Source organism: Oncorhynchus gorbuscha, linkage group LG21 (genome assembly GCF_021184085.1).
Source record: "Oncorhynchus gorbuscha isolate QuinsamMale2020 ecotype Even-year linkage group LG21, OgorEven_v1.0, whole genome shotgun sequence".
NCBI lineage: Eukaryota > Metazoa > Chordata > Actinopteri > Salmoniformes > Salmonidae > Oncorhynchus > Oncorhynchus gorbuscha.
In genome coordinates this window covers 29,056,453-29,077,426 of record NC_060193.1, presented here as the reverse complement: position 1 = coordinate 29,077,426, position 20,974 = coordinate 29,056,453, and the positions used below count along the sequence as shown (strand labels likewise).

At 40.4% G+C, this 20,974-nt stretch overlaps 3 protein-coding genes across 5 annotated transcripts; 2 read left to right on the top strand and 1 right to left on the bottom strand.

Moving 5' to 3' along the window:
• Nucleotides 1-1,164: 1,164 nt before the first annotated feature.
• Nucleotides 1,165-12,891, top strand: LOC124007876 (ubiquitin thioesterase OTUB1-like). Its single transcript, XM_046318682.1, has 7 exons — nt 1,165-1,258; nt 2,033-2,100; nt 2,395-2,493; nt 2,657-2,775; nt 2,922-3,006; nt 6,552-6,746; nt 12,315-12,891. Exons 1-7 carry the CDS (start codon nt 1,171-1,173, stop codon nt 12,447-12,449), a joined length of 789 nt encoding a protein of 262 aa, XP_046174638.1. The 5' UTR covers nt 1,165-1,170; the 3' UTR covers nt 12,450-12,891.
• Nucleotides 12,892-12,980: 89 nt separating this feature from the next.
• On the top strand, nt 12,981-14,663 carry cskmt (citrate synthase lysine methyltransferase). 3 transcript variants are annotated; one of them, XM_046318681.1, is made up of 2 exons: nt 12,981-13,249; nt 13,911-14,663. In XM_046318681.1, exon 2 carries the CDS (start codon nt 13,928-13,930, stop codon nt 14,582-14,584), a length of 657 nt encoding a protein of 218 aa, XP_046174637.1. In that variant the 5' UTR covers nt 12,981-13,249; nt 13,911-13,927; the 3' UTR covers nt 14,585-14,663. The 3 variants fall into 3 exon arrangements, with proteins under 3 accessions (XP_046174637.1, XP_046174635.1, XP_046174636.1); XM_046318679.1 differs by having other exon boundaries at nt 13,084-13,274; XM_046318680.1 differs by lacking the exon at nt 12,981-13,249 and adding an exon at nt 13,297-13,679.
• Nucleotides 14,664-14,778: 115 nt separating this feature from the next.
• epdl1 (ependymin-like 1) lies at nt 14,779-20,863 on the bottom strand. Its single transcript, XM_046318683.1, has 6 exons — nt 20,721-20,863; nt 20,388-20,422; nt 16,751-16,879; nt 16,363-16,555; nt 15,574-15,667; nt 14,779-15,198 (listed from the first exon to the last, which is right to left on the bottom strand). The coding sequence occupies exons 1-6, from the start codon at nt 20,785-20,787 to the stop codon at nt 15,069-15,071; spliced, it is 648 nt and encodes a 215-aa protein (XP_046174639.1). The 5' UTR covers nt 20,788-20,863; the 3' UTR covers nt 14,779-15,068.
• Between the last annotated feature and the right edge of the window lie 111 nt (nt 20,864-20,974).

Sequence of the window (20,974 nt, the reverse complement as noted above, 5' to 3'; positions counted from 1 at the left end):
GGGGTGCTTTGCTGGTGACACTGTGAGTGATTTATTTAGAATTCAAGGCACTTTTAACCAGCATGGCTACCACAGCATTCTGCAGCGATACGCCATCCCATCTGGTTTTGTGTTTAGTGGGACTATCATTTGTTTTTCAACAGGACAATGACCCAAAAACACACCTCCAGGCTGTGTAAGGGTTATTTGACGAAGAAGGAGAGGGATGGAGTGCTGCATGAGATGATGTGGCTGCCACAATCACCCGATCTCAACCCAATTGAGATGGTTTGGGATGAGTTGGACTGCAGAGTGACGGAAAAGCAGCCAACAAGTGCCCAGCATATGTGGGAACTCATTTAAGACTGTTGAAAAAGTATTCCAGGTGAAGCTGGTTGAGAGAATGCCAAGAGTGTGCAAAGGTGTCATCAAGGCAAAGGGTGGCTTTGATGAATCTCAGGTTAAAATGTATATATTTGTTTATAACACTTTTTGGTTACTGCATGATTCCATATGTGTTATTTTATAGTTTTGATATCTTCACTATTATTCTAAAATGTAGAAAATAGTTAAAATAAAGAAAAACCCTTGAATGAGTAGGCGTGTCCAAACATGGTACTGTACATCAAACCATGATATAATAGGTCATTTTTACATGTGTTGACCCAAGTGTTTTGGTGCTTTTCCATTGAGACTCACTCCCACATCATTGGGTCGCAATTCACCAATTTATGTTAAGCTCTGGCTGGGCCACTTTATGTTAAGCTCTAGTGTTCAGGAGTTTGATACTACAGACTTGTGGCTTTACAATGGCTTTGCCATTCTAAATGCAAGCTGAAAAGTACCCAGGGCTGTGCTTTGGCTCCCAGTAAGCAGGTACGCTGGAGCCACAGTCCAGTGAGACAAATGTGCCGGGCGGTCCGCTTAGATGAGAACAAAAGTCTGGGTTTTGGGTAAAACACTGGACTAAATCGTCAGTAGAAATGAGCCATTTGAGAAATAAAAAGGTCTTGATGATTAATATAAAATTGGATTAGCTTTTCACTCAAACACATTCATTGCAAGTATAGAAAATCTAGTTATTTGAGACAGAAAACCAATGACCCGTTCTAAATATTTGTGATATCTGCATTTATGTGCATTTGTCATAGGGAAATATTCAGCTGCTGTGCTGGGACCCGGAAGTTTAGAATGAGGTCAGTGAGACAGAGGAAACACAATTCTACGGCTAAAATGGCGCAGGAGCAACAGCAGGAAACAACACAGGGAGAGATGGAGGGTGAGTGAAACAACATCAGAACGAAAGATGACCGAAATCTAACCGGCTTCGGCTATCAACGCATTGTTATTTTTGCAAGTGTAATGTGATTGTTAGGCAATCTAGTGATAGCAGTTGATGGACAAGTTGCCTGCATGAATATGAGAGGGTAATAGGGGAGGCCAAAGCATTAAAATCACACACAAAGAAACGCATTTTCGACCTGTAGTTTTTGGAGGATGAAGGTGATACCACATTATGTCACATATAATGCTTAACGGTATCTCATTCACAGTATATTTTTGCCGGATTTCAATTGGTTGTCAAATGATTATTGACACCATAACTAAAATAGGATAGTTGGCTAGTTAGCAAGCTTAGCTAGCTTGCTAACCAATACATTCAACCTAGTTGTACCTAAAAATATGGTCTGATGTTGATAAAATGGTTGCACTTTCACCCCAAGTGAACCAGATTTAATACTGTTGATTACCAATGGTAGACGGACATGTGATGACAGAATTAGCTAAAACCCCCCATGCACGTTGTCATCAATTTCATGTTGTGGTATAAAGTACGTAACCAACAATTGTTATTAAAAAGTGTGATTTTGCAAATATGCTTCCCATCACTGTGTTGTGTTGACACAGCTACTCCAATAACCATGATGTAATATTGCTTGTTCCCACGTTAAATTCAGAATTGGGGTTTACTTTTTTCACTCTCTGTGAATGAACTGTCGTGTTACTTGTAAACGTCATGTACACGTCTATGTTGTTGTTTTCTTCTCTCCAGCTGGAGGAGTAAACTGTCTTGCTTATGATGAGGCCATTATGGCACAGCAGGACAGAATTCAGCAGGAGGTGAGAGATTTTACACTTGAATAGGCGTTGATAATATGTAGGCTAAGGTTTTGAATTAGACTGACATAAGTCAGCTGTGGAGAAGGTTGAACTGCACTAGAAATGCATACCTTTGCATCACATGATTTTAATCACTCAGTGTTCTTGTTTTATATTGGTTTCTGTAAGTTTATGAGTATGAAACGTCCGTGCGTTAACGTGTGTGTGTGTGTGTGTGTGTGTGTGTGTGTGTGTGTGTGTGTGTGTGTGTGTGTGTGTGTGTGTGTGTGTGTGTGTGTGTGTGTGTGTGTCTAGATCGCAACAAGCATCCTTTTAGTGTCAGACAGACAGGAGCTGTCAGTTTTGCAGAGAGAGTATGCTGCGGAAGACACCATTTATCAGCTCAAGATCAAGGTCAGTAAAAGCACACAATTTTTCAATTACAGGATTTGAATCCGCATCACTTCATACTGGTTTAAGGTGAAAGGGTTCCTTACAAACACAAAATCAATCAAGGTTAGAAATGGTGACATAATTATTGTCTTTACTCTCTTTCTGTCCCTTTTTTCCCCCTTAGGATTTACACAAAAAATACTCATATATTCGTAAGACGCGACCAGACGGGAACTGTTTCTACAGAGCTTTTGGCTTTTCACATCTCGAATCACTGCTCGAAGACAGCAAAGAGCTGCAGAGGTAACATAACACTTCCATGGTGCATTTAGCTCATTGGTGGTCGGTAAAGCCGACTATGTAATACAAAAGATGGATGCAATATGATTACTGTTGCTGCATTAATTAATAGGCACTGAATACCGATGCAATGTTTTATGTCTCTATAGGTTCAAAGCAGTGGCAGCAAAGAGCAAACTGGACCTGGTAAACCAGGGTTTCACTGAGTTCACCATTGAAGACTTCCACAATACTGTGAGTTGCTTCCCTCTTATTGTACACCACATGAACAACAGTGACAGCTCACACACATGACATACACTGAGCGTGCAAAACATGATTAACACCTGGACTTTCCATGACATAGACTGACCCAGTGAAAGCTATGATCCCTTATTGATGTCACTTGTTAAATCAGTGTAGATGAAGGGGAGGAATGGGCAAGACAAAATATTTAAGTGCCTTTGAACAGGGTATGGTAGTAGATGCCAGGCACACTGGTTTGTGTAAAGAACTGCAAAGCTGTTGTGTTTTTGTGTGTGTGTCAATAATAATCCACCCAAAGGGCATCCAGCCAACTTGACAAAACTGTGGGAAGCATTTGAGTCAACATGGGCTAGCATCCCAGTGGAACGCTTTCAACACCTAGAGTCCATGCCCCAAGGAATTGAGGCTGGTCTGGGTTAGACGTAACATAGTAAATTTAAATCCGGGATACTCAATTAGTAGGATATGTTACGTTTGGTATGGTTACATAATAAAAGTAGGGTGGTTGGTCAGAGTGGATGGGTGGGCGCATATGCATCCCAAAGGTTGCATGTTTGAATCTCATCGCGGACAACTTTAGCATTTTAGTAACTCTGGAACTACTAGTTGCTATTTTTAGCTACTTTGCAACTACTTAGCATGTTAGCTACCCCTAACCTTAACCCTTTTAGCTAACACTAACAAATTGGAATTCGTGTCGTACATTTTACAAATTCGTATCATATGGTACGAATTCCAATTTGTAACATATCATACAAAATGGATGATGGATATCCATAAATTACATACCATACGAAACACAACAAACATACTAAATAAAGTGTCACGGATTTGCGTACAGAATACTACGAAATGCTGTTAGACCAGGATGGGGGGGTACGCAACTCAATATTTGGAAGATGTTTTGTACACTTTTTGTATACAGTGCATTCAGACCCCGTAACTTTTCCACATTTCTTTACATTACAGCCTTATTCTAAAATGGATTAAATAGTTTTTCCCCCTCATCAATCTACACACAATACCATATAATACACAGCCCATCTGTAAGTAGCACAACTACTTCATCCCCTTATTGTTATTTATTTAAAATTTTTTGCACCCCAGTATCTCTACTTGCACATCTATCACTCCAGTGTTAATGCTAAATTGTAATTATTTTGCCTCTATGGCCTATTTATTGCCTTACCTCCCTAATCTTACTACATTTGCACACAATGTACATAGACTTTTTCTATTGTTATTGACTGCACGTTTGTTTGTGTAACTCTGTGTTGTTTTTGTCGCACTGCTTTGCTTTATCTTGGCCAGGTCGCAGTTGTAAATGAGAACTTGTTCTCGACTGGCCTTCCTGGTTAAATACAAAAATAAATAAAGCAGAACAGGTTTTTAGAAATGTTTGCAGATGTATTAAAAATAAAAAACTATCAAACTCACATAAGTATTCAGAACCTTTACTCAGCACCTTTGGCAGCGATTACAGCCTTTAATCTTATTGGGTATGACGCAACAAGCTTGTCACACCTGTATTTGGGGAGTTTGTCCCATTCTTCTCTGCAAATTCACTGAAGCTCTGTCAGGTTGGCTTGAGAGCGTCAATGCACAGATATTTTTGAGTCTCTCCAGAGATGTTCGATTGGGTTCAAGTCTGGGCTCTGGCTGGGCCACTCAAAGATATTCAGAGACTTGTCCCGAAGCCACTCCTGCGTTGTCTTGGTTGTGTGCTTAGGGTTACTGTCCTGTTGTAAGGTGAACCTTCACCCCAGTCTGAGCTCCTAAGCACTCTGGAGCAGTTTTTCATCAAGAATCTCTCTCTACTTTGCTCCGTTCATCTTTCGCTCGATCCTGACTAGTCTCCCAGTCCTTGCCGCTGAAAAACATCCCCACAGCATGATGCTGACACCGTGCTTCACCGTAGGGATGGTGCCAGGTTTTCTCCTGATGTGATGCTTAGCATTCAGGCCAAAGAGTTCAATCTTGGTTTGTAGTGGGAAAATTACATTTAATTTTAGACATACTATGCTGTTTTCACTCAGATAATTGTCCATTGTTATATGCTAGTGTTTTTTTTACTGGTGAAGGATTGTCTTGTGACTTAGTGATAAGTCTGGGCGTACAGATAAGAGCCGGGTGCGACTGCAGTATGTGACATCCCGTTTTGTACTATCTGTAGGAACTCATCTGTGTGGAAACTTGCAGGACGGAACAGAAGAATAGTGTGAGCTGTGGTAATGTCAGCTATCTTAATCTGCATAGACAAGCTAAATGCCTTTTTATACACTATTCCCCACCCATGTTTGCTCACATCTGCTAACTGCCCCATATACACAGAGGTTGGACTTTTCTATAAAAGCTGAGACTCAACTCTGTTCGTTGGGCTCTTAACTCTGCACTGTTGAGTGGATTGTTAACGGCTCCATTTTTGCAACTCTTATAAAGTTGCTGTTTGAGGAATCTACAGTCTCTCTCTTCCTTTTGGTTAGAAATTTCCACCACCGGTTTCATCAGACCAGAGAATCTTGTTTCTCGTGTTCTGCGAGTCCTTTAGATGCCTTTTTGGCAAACTCCAAGCGGGCTGTCATGGCTTGGTTTTTGCTCTGACACGTACTGTCAACTGTGGGACCTTATATAGTCAGGTGTGTGCTGTCGTGGAACTGCACCACCACGTCGTGGAAATGACCACTAGGGACACTCTAAGTCAATCTTAAATGAATCGTCCTTTATTATCAATGCGCTTGAGAGGTTCCAACCAATTCAATGCACCATGGTACACATATCAATCAGGAGCTCTGCTGGGGAAGTCCCAGAGGTTGTCTTATATACGGCTATTCACAGACAAGTTTATATTTGCATGATTTAGCATAATTAATTCATCATTAACGTTTTTGTTTCATTCGTGTGGCCGACCCGTACTGGTTCATAACATGTAACAGACCAATACGTCACGAGTATTATTCTCTCTAAGCTGAGACCTTGAACCTGAGATGTCTTTTGTTCTCAAAACAAAGGGGCATACTGCCAAATTGCAGCTACTGATAGTGAGGATTCTTTCAGTCAGTCACTTGCATGAACATAGAAAACATTTATTAGAAAAGCACATGAATAGAACACAGAAATGAGTTATTAGAAAAGCACAAACATTACAATTTTCAAGCACAGTGCCTTTACAAATCATGTCCAATCATTTGAATTTACCACAGGTAAGACTCCAATCAGGTTGTAGAAACATCGCAAGGATGATCAATGGAAACAGGATGCATCTAAGCTCAATTTCGATTCCTATAGCAAAGGGTCTGAATACTTATGGAAATAAGTTATTTCTGTTTTTTTTTTTTTATACATTTGCAAAAATTTCTAAAACCTTTTTCAGCATTGCCATTGTGGGTAGATTGATGAGGGGATTAAAAAAAAATATGGAAAAAAGGAAAGGGTCTGAATAATTTCCAAATGCACTATACTGAACATGTTAACTTTTAAGTCACTTGACGTAAAAGCATCAGCAAACTGAACATTATTGTTTATTCTTCCCCTAGTTCATGGACCTGTTAGAGCTGTGTGAGAAGCAGCCAGGACTCAGTGAGCTGCTGGGCTCCTTCAGAGACCAGAGCGTGTCAGACTACATCGTGGTGTACCTGCGATTGCTCACTTCAGGCTACCTGCAGAGGGAGCACGGTTTCTTCCAGCACTTCATCGAGGGGGGACGCTCTGTCAGGGAGTTCTGTCAGCAGGTGGGTTCCTTATGGAACATCTCAGAATAAGGGAGATCTACAGTGCCTTCAGAAAGTATTCATACCCCTAGACTTTTTCCATATTTTTGTTGTTAAAGCCAGAATTCAAAATGGATTAAATATACGCCAGTAGCCCATAATGACAGTGAAAACATGTTTTTAGAAAATGTATTATAAAATTAAATACAGAAGTATCTCATTTATATACAGTACCAGTCAAAAGTTTGGACACCTACTCGTTCAAGGGTTTTCTTTATTTGTAATATTTTCTACATTGTAGAATAATAAGTGAAGATGTCAAAACTATGAAATAACCAAAAACAAGTGTTAAACAAATCAAAATATATTTTATATTTGAGATTCTTCAAGGTAGTCACCCTTTCCCTTGATTACAGCTTTGCACACTCTTAGCATTCTTTCAACCAGCTTCACCTGGAATGCTTTTTCAACAGTCTTGAAGGATTTCCCACATATGCTGGGCACTTGTTGGCTGCTTTTCCTTCACTTTGCGGTCCAACTCATCCCAAACCATCTCAATTGGGTTGAGGTCGGGTGATTTGTCTAGGCCAGTTTAATTGATGAGCACTCCATCACTCTCCTTGCTTAAATAACCCTTACACAGCATGGAGGTGTGTTTGGGTCATTGCCCTGTTGAAAAACAAATGATAATCCCACTAAGCGCAAACCAGATGGGATGGCGTATCGCTGTGGTAGCCATGCTGGTTAAGTGTGCCTTAAATTCTAAATAAATCACACAGTGTCACCAGCAAAGCGCCATCACACCACCTCCTCCATGCTTCACGGTGGGAACCACACATGCAGAGATCATCCGTTCACCTACTCTGCATCTCACAAAGACATGGCGGTTGATCACCAATTTGGAATCATCAGACCAAACAACAGGTTTCCACCGGTCTTATGTCCATTGCTTGTGTTTCTTGGCCCATGCAAGTCTCTTCTTCTTTTTGGTGTCCTTTAGTAGTGGTTTCTTTGTAGCAAATCAACCATGAAGGCCTGATTCACGCAGTAACTCTAATGAACTTATTCTCTGCCGCAGAAGTAACTCTGGGTCTTCCTTTCCTGTGGCGGTCCCCATGAGAGCCAATTTCATCATAGTGCTTGATTGTTTTTGCGACTGCCCTTGAAGAAACTTTCAACGTTTTTGAAATGTTCCTAATTGACTGACCTTCATGTCTTTAAAGTAATGATCGACTGTCATTTCTCTTTGCTTATTTTAACTGTTCTACAGTTGATGTCGGAAGTTTACATACACTTAGGTTGGAGTCATTAAAACTAGTTTTTCAACCACTCCCCACATTTCTTGTTAACAAACTATAGTTTTTGCAAGTCAGTTAGGACATCAACTTTGTACATGACACAAGTAATCTTTCCAGCAATCGCTTACAGACAGGCTATTTCACTTATAATTTACTGTATCACAATTCCAGTGGGTCAGAAGTTTACATGCACTAAGTTGACTGTGCCTTTAAACAGCTTGGAAAATTCTCAAATTATTTAATGGCTTTAGAAGATTCTGATAGGCTAATTTACATAATTTGAGTCAATTGGAGGTGAACCTGTGGATGTATTTCAAGGCCTAACTTAAAACTCAGTGCCTCTTTGCATGAAATCATGGGAAAATCAAAAGAAATCAGCCAAGATCTCAGAAAAACAATTGTAGTCTGGTTCAACCTTGGGAGCAATTTTCAAACGCCTGAAGGTACCACGTTCATCTGTACAAACAGTATGCAAGTATCAACACCATGGGACCACGCAGCCGTCATGCCGCTCAGGAAGGAGACGTGTTCTGTCTCCTAGAGATGAATGTACTTTGCAAAAAGTGCAAATCAATCCCAGAACAACAGCAAAGGACCTTGTGAAGATGCTGGAGGAAACCGGTACAAAGTATCTATATCCACAGTAAAACAAGTCCTATATCGACATAACCTGAAAGGCCGCTCAGCAAAGAAGACAATGCTCCAAAACCGCCATAAAAAAGCCAGACTACGTGTTGCAACTGCACATGGGGAAAAAGATTGTAGTTTTTGGAGAAATGTCCACTGGTCTGATGAAACAAAAATAGAACTGTTTGGCCATAATGACCATCATTATGTTTGGAGGAAAAAGGGGGAGGCTTGCAAACCGAAGAACACCATCCCATCCGTGAAGCACGGGGGTGGCAGCATCATGTTGTGGGGGTGCTTTGCTGCAGGAGGGACTGGTGCACTTCACAAAATAGATGCCATCATGAGGAGGGAAAATTTATGTGGATATATTGACCTAAGACGGGTAATTGTTACTAGGATGAAATGTTAGGAATTGTGAAAAACTGAGTTTAAATGTATTTGGCTAAGGTGTATGTCATCTTACATTTACATTTACATTTAAGTCATTTAGCAGACGCTCTTATCTTCCGACTTCAACTGTATGTACTTGGTCTTTTACCAAATAGATATCTCCTGTACACCACCCCTACCTTGTCACAACACAACTGATTGGCTCAAACGCATTAAGAAGGAAAGAAATTCCACAAATTAACCTTTAACAAGGCACACCTGTTAATTTAAATGAATTCCAGGTGACTACGTCATGTTACTGGTTGAGAGAATGCCAAGGAGTGTGCAGAGCTGTCATCAAGGCAAAGGGTGGCTACTTTGAAGAATCTCAAATATAAAATATATTTTGATTTGTTTAACACTTTTTTGGTTACTACTGTAATTGCTGGACTATTAAGTGCACCTGAATATAAACCGCACCCACTGAAATATGTATTTTGTACATAAATAAGCCGCACATGTCTATAAGCCGCAGGTGCTTACCGGTACATTGAAACAAATTAATTTTACACAGCCTTTAAACGAAACACTGCTTGTAACAAAAATTAAAACAGTAGCCTACCAAGAAAGTCATTGGTCACTATCTTCCTCCTCCTGTGCACTGAAACCACTGAAGTTATCTCCTTCGGTGTCGGAGTTGAATAGCCTCAGAATTGCTTCATCCGATGTTGGATCGTTTTCATTGTCGCTCTCTTCACTTTCATCCGGAGGCAAATACCCCGCTGAGCTCATGCTGCCCCTTCAACACGCAGCAGTCCAGCCTTTCGAAACCCGTTGATGATAGTGGATTTTTTGACAATGCTCCAAGCTGTCAGGACCCACTGGCAGACTTGACCATAAGATCCTCTTTGCCTGCGGCCCGTTTTAGTGAAGGATTTCTCCCCACTTGTCATCCAAGCCTCCCACTGAACAAGGAGCGCCACCTTAAATGCACGATTTACACTGATGTCGAGTGGCTGCAAATACTTTGGGCCATCTGCTTTTCTTCCCTCTGAAAGGTTTTGTTGTCTTTCTGCACTGAGTCAGTTCCTCACGCTGCTGTTTCCAACGTCTTATCATCGACTCATTAAGGCCAAGCTCCCATGCAGCAGATCTATTTCCTTTTCCAACAGACAGATTTATCGCCTTCAACTTGAAAGCTGCATCATATGCATTTCTCTGTCTTTGCCATGATGAGGGTGACAAAATTACTACCGTAATCAGAATGATGGGAAGTTTGAGCGCGCTCGATTTACGTCACATTATGTGACGGTGCTCAGTTTTTTGGAGGCATGAATCTTGTGAAAGCGGGAAAAATCCATAAATTAGTCGCGTCATTGTATAAACCGCGAGGTTCAAAGTGTGGGAATAAAGTAGCGGCTTATAGTCCAGAAATTACAGTACATGATATCATATGTGTTATTTCATAGTTTTGATGTCTTCAGTATTTTTCCACAATGTAGAAAATAGTCAAAATAAAGGAAAAACCCTGGAATGAGTAGGTGTGTCCAAACTTTACTGATACGTTGATTCCGGGATGTGAACACTTACATTATGTTAGAATCACGTTTTGCAGCGATTACAGCTGTGAGTCTTTCTGATTAATTCTCTAAGAGCTTTGCGCACCTGGATTGTACAATATTTGTATATTATTATTTTTAAAGTTCCTCGAGCTCTGTCAAGTTGGTTGTTGTTCATTGCTAGACAACAATTTTCAAGTCTTGCCATAGATTTTCAAGCAGATTTAAGTCAAAAGTGTAACTAGACCATTCAGGAACATTCAATGTTTTTCTTTGTAACCAATTTATATTTGACCTTGTGTTTTAGGCTATTGTCTTGCTGAAAGGTCAATTTGTCTCCTTAGGGTCTGTTGGAAAGCAGACTAAACCAGGTTTTCCTCTAGGATTTTGCCTGTGCTTAACTCTATTTTGTTTTTATCCCCCCAAAATCCTAGTCCTTGCCAATAACAAGCATACCCATAACAGGATGAAGCCACCGCCATGCTTGAAAATATGAAGTAGTACTCAGCAATGTTGTGTTGGATTTGCCCGAAACGTAACACTTTGTATTTGACATAAAGCTTAATTTCTTTGCCAAACATTTTCAGTTTTACTTTGTTGCCTTATTGCAAATGGGATGCATGTTTAGGAATATGTTTTATTATTTACAGGCTTCTTTCTTTTCACTCTGTCATTTAGGTTAGTATTGTGAAGTAACAACAATGTTGTTGATCCATCATCAGTTTTCTCCTATGACAGCCATTAAACTCTAACTGTTTTATCTATTGGCCTCATGGTGAAATCCCTGAGCGGTTTCCTTCCTCTCCGGCAACTGAGTTAGGAAGGACACTTGTATCTTTGTATTGACTTGGTGTATTGATACACTCTCAAAAGTGTAATTAATAACTTCACCATGCTCAAAGGGATATTCAATGTCTGTTTAAAAAAAAACATTTACTCATCTACCAATAGGTGCCCTTTTTTGTGAGGCATTTGAACCTTTGTGGTTGAATCTGTTTTGAAATTCACTGATCTACTTAGGGACCTTACAATTATCTGTATGTGTGGGGTACAGAGATGAGGTAGTTATTCAAAAATCATGTTAAACACTATTGCACGCTTTTGAGACTTAAGAACATTTTTACTCCTGAAAGTATTTAGGCTTGCCATAACAAAGGGGTTGAATACTTATCGACTCAAGACATTTCAGCTTTTCATATTTTATTAATTAGCAAACAGTTCTAAAGACATATCCATTTTAAATGCAGGCTGTAACACAACAAAAAGTTCAGGGGTGTGAATACTTTCTGATGGCACTGTATTGCTGAGGATGTTAAAGGCAATAAGTTAGTGCTCAAGTTGCCTGGAAACCCGACGTTGAATTGCATTCAATTCTACGTCGGGTGGAAATGAGCATTTGAATCAGGAAAGTTTTCTCTCGGCATCTACAAGCCAGAATGTTGAATAACCAGTTTACCAGTTGTCTGTGCGGTTGGTCCTTTTGGCTGTAGGAGTGTGAGACTATATCCACAGGAAAATATAATTGCATAAACTTTTCAAAGCGCTGGTAGTGTGTTCAGATTTCTATCACCGGAAGCAATTATACTTTCCTGTGGATATATTGTCTCATTCCTACTGCCAAAAGGATCAACTTGTACTTTTTCTTGCATATGTACATTCCAGTATCATCTAGAGTTGCATAACAAGTCCCCAAACTCAAACACTTTGTTTGTTCTCTGTGTGTTTACTATCAGGAGGTGGAGCCCATGTCTAAAGAAAGTGACCATATCCACATCATCGCCTTGGCCCAGGCCCTGAACGTGTCCATCCTAGTGGAGTATATGGACCGGGGTGAGGGGGGGCACAGTCAACCACCACGTCTTTCCTGAAGGCAGCGAGCCTCGTGTCTTTCTCCTCTATAGACCCGGCCACTACGACATCTTGTACAAATAACTACCTGCTGTTTATAAAATCCACCCCAATGTCCTTTCCTACTGCTGTAGTGGCAGTGGCGAAATACTTCACCTGCCACACTGATGCATACATGTGTGTTTGAAGACTACACTGTTTTTTTTCCTTCTCAAATACCAATCACATTATACAGCCCCCCCTCTCCCTCCCCGTCACTCAATATATTCCCTTCATCACAGAACAGTGAATTAATAAAACAAATATTCACCAAAAAAATAGCAGTGGCTCCAGATGTTTAGAGTTGTACAGTTTTTATTTTGTGGTTGTAAATGTTATCAACTTGCTTTTTTTTGTTGTTGGATTATTTTTCTTTGTTACACTGCGTTTTATTAAAGGTATTTACATCTTATTTGATTTGTATGTAAATGTCTGGCTTGTTCCGTTCTTCTGGTATCTACATTTCAACTGGCATAACAGCAATATGCAATGCAGTATTTACATGCTTGCGTGAATGTCATGTTCTTGTTGTCTGTTCATGTCTTGAATTTGGGTTGCTCATCTTTCATACAAAGGAAACCCGTGAAATGCTTCTACTGTCATTCCGCATACTTGTTTCCATGGTCGACGCATGCTCAGTTGCCCTCCACTGCGCACACAGCAGGTAGTTTGCTGCTCAGCAGTGGGTGAGGGAGGATTTCTAGGAGAGATACGAATCATGGCGCTGATTTTAAACATCCTGTCGCCAAGGAGGTTAGGGAAGTTAATTGCAAACACACGTGTAAGGCACCACTCCAGTCTGACAAGTATGTCTCAATTTATTGGTCTTGTAAAATGAGGTGATGCAAACTAACGCATGGCTTTTTAATGCTAGCTAACAGTTGACCTCTATGGTGGCTGCAAGCTAGCTAGCTTACTTGCTATATACAGCGGCTTGCTCTCTATTGATTCATTGATTTTGGGTGGCAGGTAGGCTAGTGCGTTGGACTAGTAACTGAAAGGTTGCTGGGTCGAGTCCCCGAGCTGACAATGTAAAAATCTGTCGTTCTGCCCCTGAACAAGGCAGTTAACCCACTGCTCCCCGGTAACTTAGGCCGTTATTGTAAAAAAGAAAAACAATGTTCTAAACTGACTTGCCTAGTTAAATTCAAAGGCATTTATTTTTGTATGCAAATACCCCCGTTCACTGATGAAATGTAATTTGAGCACAGGTTGGTCAAGTTAGCTTGTTTGTGCTAATCTCCACAGCTAAGTTTTAGTTAGCTACCACAGCTAGATACTCATTGTTAGTATCGAGCTAACGTTAGCAATATTTTAGGCGCTCTCATTTGTTCTATGAAATGTTATTTTAAGAAAACTCATGAACTGACAAAAATATAATACCGCTAGTATGTCTTTTTTCTCTTCCTGACATTCACCCTCGTTTGTCCCTACTTCTGTAGCTGAACTTATCAACAACATGGACAAGAAAGCAACATGGGACCGGTTCTACACAGAAAACAGCAAGGCAACCAACTTCAAGAATTTTGAGTGGTTCTTTGGTTTCGACGCAATCCGGGACTTCATCTTGCCTATGCTGCATTCACAGCACAACTCTGATGCCCTACATGTTCTGGACATGGGTTGTGGTACCTCTGCCCTGGGACCCTGCATATACAGATACTCTCCCTGGCCAGTGCAGGTGACCTGCGCTGACATCTCCGCTATTGCGGTGCGCCTTATGCAGGAACACACAGAAACCAAAGCCCTGCAACCTCAGAATACTTCCTCTAAGCTGGACTTCTTAGAACTGGACTGCACTCATCTCCACAAACACTTTGGTTCTGAGAGCCTAGACCTCATTCTAGACAAGGGCACCATAGATGCCTTGCTAAGGTCGAGGGAAGGTGGAGCCAAGGCCAGTCAAGTGCTTAAGCAGTGCCTAAAGGTGTTGAGGGACTCTGGGTCTCTCCTTCAGTTCTCAGATGAGGACCCTGATGCCAGAATGTTGTGGCTGGAGAAAGAGGGCCAGGAACTGGGGAGGATGGTTGCCGATGTGGGGGTGCAGGAGGTGGGAGAGTTAAGGGGAGTAACTTATTACTGCTACCAAGTTACAGCTCATCCTGTAGCACAGTAGATAGTTGTTTGTGTATGTCTGCGTAGTCAGGGAGTGAACATATTTGATGTGACTGTAATAAATAATTAATTTCTTGATACAACCGACCAACTTTTATCTAGACAAAAGATGTACACACATTTCTTTCTTTGTCTACACGATATGAACAGAGGTCTTGTGAAGAGTTGTCCAACTATACTATAGAACAATTACTGTAGACTTGACATTTTATTCAGAAGGACAGTTCACAGTGCAAGTTTACATTTCCAAGGCCTATATGTAGTAAGGGAAGCAATTAACATTTGTCAAAGGTAAAATGTTTACATATGTTACATGGTCAGTACTGGAATTTTTTTCTAATTCATGGTTTAACCCTTTTCTTATACATTAATGAGTTATCCCTTTTTATAATTATTTATAAATTCATTAAAACATTTATCACAGGTTAAAAATAAGCAATAGTTGTGAAAATCTCATAAGAAAAGAAAATGAAAGACCTGGTCCGTTAGTTTATGTTTTTAAAAATGCTGTAGAAGTTGGCTGCATCTGCAGTCGCATCCAGTTTAGCGCCCTGACAGAACTTAGGAGGGAAGAACTGCTGGGGGTCATCGATCCCAACAACAATGTTGAAGAAGCTGTAAGTGAAAAGAAATAAACAGAATTATCACATAGCATAATGGATATCTTATCTGTAGATTTAATAAAAGTCAAATCCATGCTTCGGGATAATTATGAAAGTACTAATCCTTAATAATTCATTCAACTTTTATATAGAAATTATGGATTTTGATGGTTCCAGAAGTGTCAAACTAGCTACTGAAGACATTCTTTTGAATGTTTTGGAGCACAAAATGCACTGAGGAACTTCCTCAGAATGAGGATATGTAACAAACACTACATAGGCCTACAATACTATATATTGATGTCAAATATTACTATTATAGCATTGTCAGTAGAGCAAAAACTCAGCCGTTTAAAAATACACACTGCCCAATAATATACACACTTACGTTGTAAGCACCCAGCCAGTCTTGTCCGTGTAGTATGTAGTGCTGACAGGTATGCAGCCAAACTCAGTGAAGGTGCTCAACCACTTGTCTTTACCTGAAGATTAAATTGATCAATCAGATAAACAAAATCAGGGAGCAGAAATTTGATTTGAGAACACAAAAATCACAAAACTTAATTGCCATAAAAAAAAGAAGGTTGCTAGGAATGATTCTCTCCCTGACCGAGTCTGTAATACCTACATGTTTCAAGCAGACCACCATAGTGTCTGGGCCCTAGAACACCAAGGTAACCTGCCTAAATGTGGGCAAAGCTGTCAAGAGTGGCTACTTTGAATAATCTCAAATATATATTTTAATTTGTTTAACACTTTTTTGGTTACTACATGATTCCATGTGTTCTTTCATAGTTTTGATGTCTTCATATTATTCTACAATGTAGAAAATAGTAAAAATAAAGAAAAACCCTTGAATGAATTGGTGCGTCCAAACTTTTGACTGGTGCTGTACATATTACCTCAATTACCTCGACTAACCCGTACCCCTGCACATTGACTCAGTACCCTTTGTATATAGCCGCTATTGTTATTTTATTGTGTTACCATTTTGCCTTTAGTTCATTTAGCAATTTTATCTTACTTTAAAAAACCTAATTTCACAGTAAAGGTGTTGTATTTCACCTGTTGTATTTTGCGCATGTGACAAATTACATTTGATTTTGGCGTTCCTCAGTAAGAGGAATCTCACAAATGAAAGGCAACATTTAAACCAACTGCATGCCATGCCCCTTACCACCAGTTGGTGTTGCACGTTCTCCATACCAGGTGTTGACCAGCAGACCCTGTCCTGGACCAGAGGAGCTCCCTAGGATCACCTGCCCCAGCAGAGCAGCATCTGCAGGGATCTCCATGGGGTGGAAGTCCTCCTTATTCAGCCTCTCCTTCTTACATGTACGGTTCTTGTGGTTAATCGTATACATGACGCCCTGGAAGACGTTGGGGAAAGATAAGCATCTGTTTCATGGCAGGCGTATTGTTTTTGTTGTTGTAGGAAACCATTCTTTTTCGAACAATGTAGCTCTGTTTTTATATGAATAAATTGAATGTGCATGGCTGTGAGTTGTGTACTAGTATGTTGTATTGAATACACGGTTGTTGTTGTGAATAAGTGTTTGTTATACCTCTCTGAAGAGCAGAAGGGCATCCAGGCCGAATGTCTTGTTCTCATAAGATCCTATCTCCTTGAAGCGAATACGCTCGCCTAACGCATCATAGTCATATTTTGCATATGCATTTACCTTCTCATTTGCCTGAAAAGAAAGGAATGTGAGATATATAGCATATACTATTTGCATGTATATATTTTCTAAACAAAATTTGTATTCTGTTTTTTTCTTCATATACGGTATACAGTGCATTCATAAAATATTTAGACCTCTTGACTTTTTCCTAATTTTCTTAAGTTAGTCTTACAGGGGTGGAAAAAGTACCCAACTGTTATACTTGAGTTAAAGCAAGAATACCTTAATAGAAAATGACTCAAGTAAATGTCACCCAGTGAAATTCTATTTGAGTAAAAGTCTAAAAGCGTTTATTTTAAAATATACTTGAGTATCAAAAGTATAAATAATTTCAAATTCCTTATAGTAAGCAAACCAGATGGCACCATTTTCTTGTTTTTTTAGTTACGGAATGCCAACGGCACTCCAACATAATTTGTAAACGAAGCATGCGTGATCAGTGAGTCCGCCAGATCAGAGGCAGTAGGGAAAACCAGGGATGTTTGGTTGATAAGTGTGTGAATTTGACAATTTTCCTGTCCTGCTAAGCATTCAAAATGTAACTTTTGGAGTAAAAAGTACAATATTTTCTTAAGGAATGTAGTTTAGTAAAAGTAAACGTAGTCAAAAATATAAATAGTTAAGTAAAGTACAGTTACCCCAAAAAATGACTTAAGTACTTTACACCACTGCAGCCTTATTCTAAAATGGATTAAATCGTTTCCCTTCTCAATCTACACACAATAACCCACAATGACAAAGCAGAAACAGGTTTTTAGAATTTCTTGTAAAAAAATAAATATATATAACATTTACATAAGTATTCAGACCCTTTAGTCAGTACTTTGTTGAAGCACCTTTGGCAGCGATTACAGCCTCGAGTCTTCTTGAGTATGACCCTACAAGCTTGGCGACACCTCTTTTGGCTCTTTCTGCAGATCCTCAAGCTCCATCAGGTTGGATGGGGAGCGTCGATGGCACATTTTCAGGTCTCTCCAGAGATGTTCGGTCAGATTCAAGTCCGGGCTCTGGCTGGGCCACTCAACGACATTCAGAGACTTGTCCCGAAACCACTCCTACATTGTCCTGGCTGTGTGCTTAGGGTTGCTGTCCTGTTGGAAGGTGAGTCTTCGCCCCAGTCTGTGGTCCTGAGCGCTCTGGAGCAGGTTTTCATCAAGGATCTCTGTACTTTACCCTTTTCATCTTTCCCTCGATCCCGTCTAGGCTCCCAGTCCTTGCCGCTGAAGAACAACCACACAGCATGATAATGCCACCCCCATGCTTCACCGTAGGGATGGTGCCAGGATTCCTCCCGACTTGAAGCTTGGCATTCAGGCCAAAGAGTTCAATCTTGGTTTCATCAGACCAGAGTTTGAGAGTCCTTTAGGTGCCTTTTGACAAACTCCAAGTGGGTTTTCATGTGCCTTTTACTGAGGAGTGGCTTCCTTCTGGCCATTTCCATTTAAGAATGATGGGGGCCACTGTGTTCCTGGGGACCTTAAATGCTGCAGAAACGTTTTGGTACCCTTCCCCAGATCTGTGCCTCGACATAATCCCGTATCGGAGCTCTACGGATAATTTATTCGACCCATGGCTTGGTTTTTGCTCTGACATGCATTGTCAATTGGGGGACCTTAAATAGATTGGGGGCCTTTCCAAATCATGTCCAATCAATAGATTTTACCACAGGTGGACTCCAATCAAGTTGTAGAAACATCTCAAGGATGATCAATGGAAACATGATAAACCTGAGCTCAATTTCAAGTCTCACAGCAGTGTGTCTGAATACTTAGGTAAATAAGTTATTTCTGATCCTTATTTTTTATAAATAAGCAAAAAGGTCAAAAAAAAAATAGTTTTTGCTTTGTCATAGTGTGTAGATTGACGAGGGGAAATAAACAATTGAATCCATTTCAGAATAAGGCTGTATCGTAACAAAACGTGTCAAAGGTAAGGGGTCTGAATACTTTCAGAATGCACTGTATATATCACACACTGAACAAAGATATAAGCGCAACATGCAACAATTTCAGTTCATATTAGGAAATAAATCAATTGAAAAAAATGATTAGGCCCTAATCTATGTATTTCAGATGACTGGGAATACAGATCTGCATCTGTTGGTCACAGATACCTTTAAAAAAAAGGTAGAGGCGTGGATCAGAAAACCAGTCTGTATTTGGTGTGACCATCATTTGCCTCATGCAGCACGACACATCTCCTTTACATAGATTTGATCAGGCTGTTGATTGTGGCCTGTGGAATGTTATCCCATTCCTCCTCAATGGCTATGCGAAGTTGCTGGATATTGGCGGCAACTGGAATACGCTGTCCTACACGTCGATCCAGAGCATCCCAAACATGCTCAATGGGTGACATGTCTGGTGAGTACAGATGTCTGGTGAGTACAGATATGTACAGATACTTGCGACATGGGGCCGTGCATTATCATGCTGAAACATGAAGTGATGAATGGCACGGCAATGGGACTTATTGTCTTGGCTGTGTGCTTAGGGTGGTTGTGTCCTGTTGGAACGGTATCTCTGTGCATTGAAATTGCCATCGATAAAATACAATTTATGTTCATTGTCTGTAGCTTAAGCATGCCCATATCATAGCCCCACCATGGGGCTCTCTGTTCACAACGTTGACATCAGCAAACCGTTTGCCCACACAACGCCAAACACGTGGTCTGCGGTTGTGAAGCCGATTGGACGTAAATTCTTTAAAACGACGTTGGTAGAGAAATTAACATAAAATTCTCTGGTAACAGCTCTGCGGGACATTCCCGCAGTCAGCATGCCAATTGCACGCTCCCTCAAAACTTGAGACACTTCTGACATTGTGTTCTGTGACAAAACTGCACATTTTAGAGTGGCCTTTTATTGTCTCCGGCACAAGGTGCACCTGTGTAATGATCATTCTGTTTAATCAGCATTAACCTGTCAGGTTGATGGATTATCTTGGGGTGGCAGGGTAGCCTAGTTGTTAGAGCGGTGGACTAGCAACCGGAAGGTGACAAGCTGACAAGGTACAAATCTGTCATTCTGCCCCTGAACAGGCATTTAACCCACTGTTCCTAGGCCATCATCATTGAAAATAAAAATTTGTTCTTCACTGACTTGCCTAGTTAAATAAAAGATAAAATAAAATACATCTTAGCAAAGGAGAAATTGTTACTAACAGGGATGTAAACAAATTTGTGCACAAAATCTGAGAGAAATAAGCTTTTTGTGCGTACAGAACACTTCAGATCTTTTATTTAAGCTCATGAAACATGGGATCAACACTTTACATGTTGCGTTTATATTTTTGTTCAGTATATACGGCAGGATATCAAGATGTTCTAAATATTTATAGTATTTGTCAAAATGTTCCATCTGAAGTTATTGTAGTTTACAATTGGCTCATTAATCCCCCTCCCCTCCCCTGTAACTATTCCCCAGGTTGTTGCTGGAAATGAGAACGTGTTCTCAGTCAACTTATGTAATGTAATGTAAAATATTCCCACCTACTATGGAGAAACAAACAGACTTACCACTGACATGGCTCCTGTCAGAAGAGGGGGAGACCCTGAGCAAGGGAAATGTGTTTTATTGGTCACAAGTGAAACATTTATCCATTGTTTTGCTAAACGGCCAATTTAGCCGTAAAAGTGGACTATACATTATAAACATAGAAGAAAACATCCACCTTAAATTGCCGTCACATGACTTTTACAGCTCTGCTCTGCCTCCAGTACAATGCACAGGTGTTAAATCAGGACTATGCTGTATGCAGGAGCTAATCTTTGACTGGGGGTCAGGCATTCATAACACACTCTTAGGTTAACAACTCAATTTACAATACAATTTCTCTGTCTTTTACTTACTGCACGGATGAGGTGCCTGAGCCAGGCAGCCCACTGCAAGGCACATCAACAACACGAAGGTCCTCATGCTTCCAAATGTCACACACACACTCACGCCAACAAACAGACAGACTGCTGTAGGAGTGCAAAGTCACTTCCTTATAAACAGTACGACACCGAGGCTCCAAATCCTAGATCAGCACAGGTGCCAGGTTTTCATTCTCACCAGAGGCCCAGAAACCCCTGCCCTATGAGACTAAGGAATGTTTCCATGG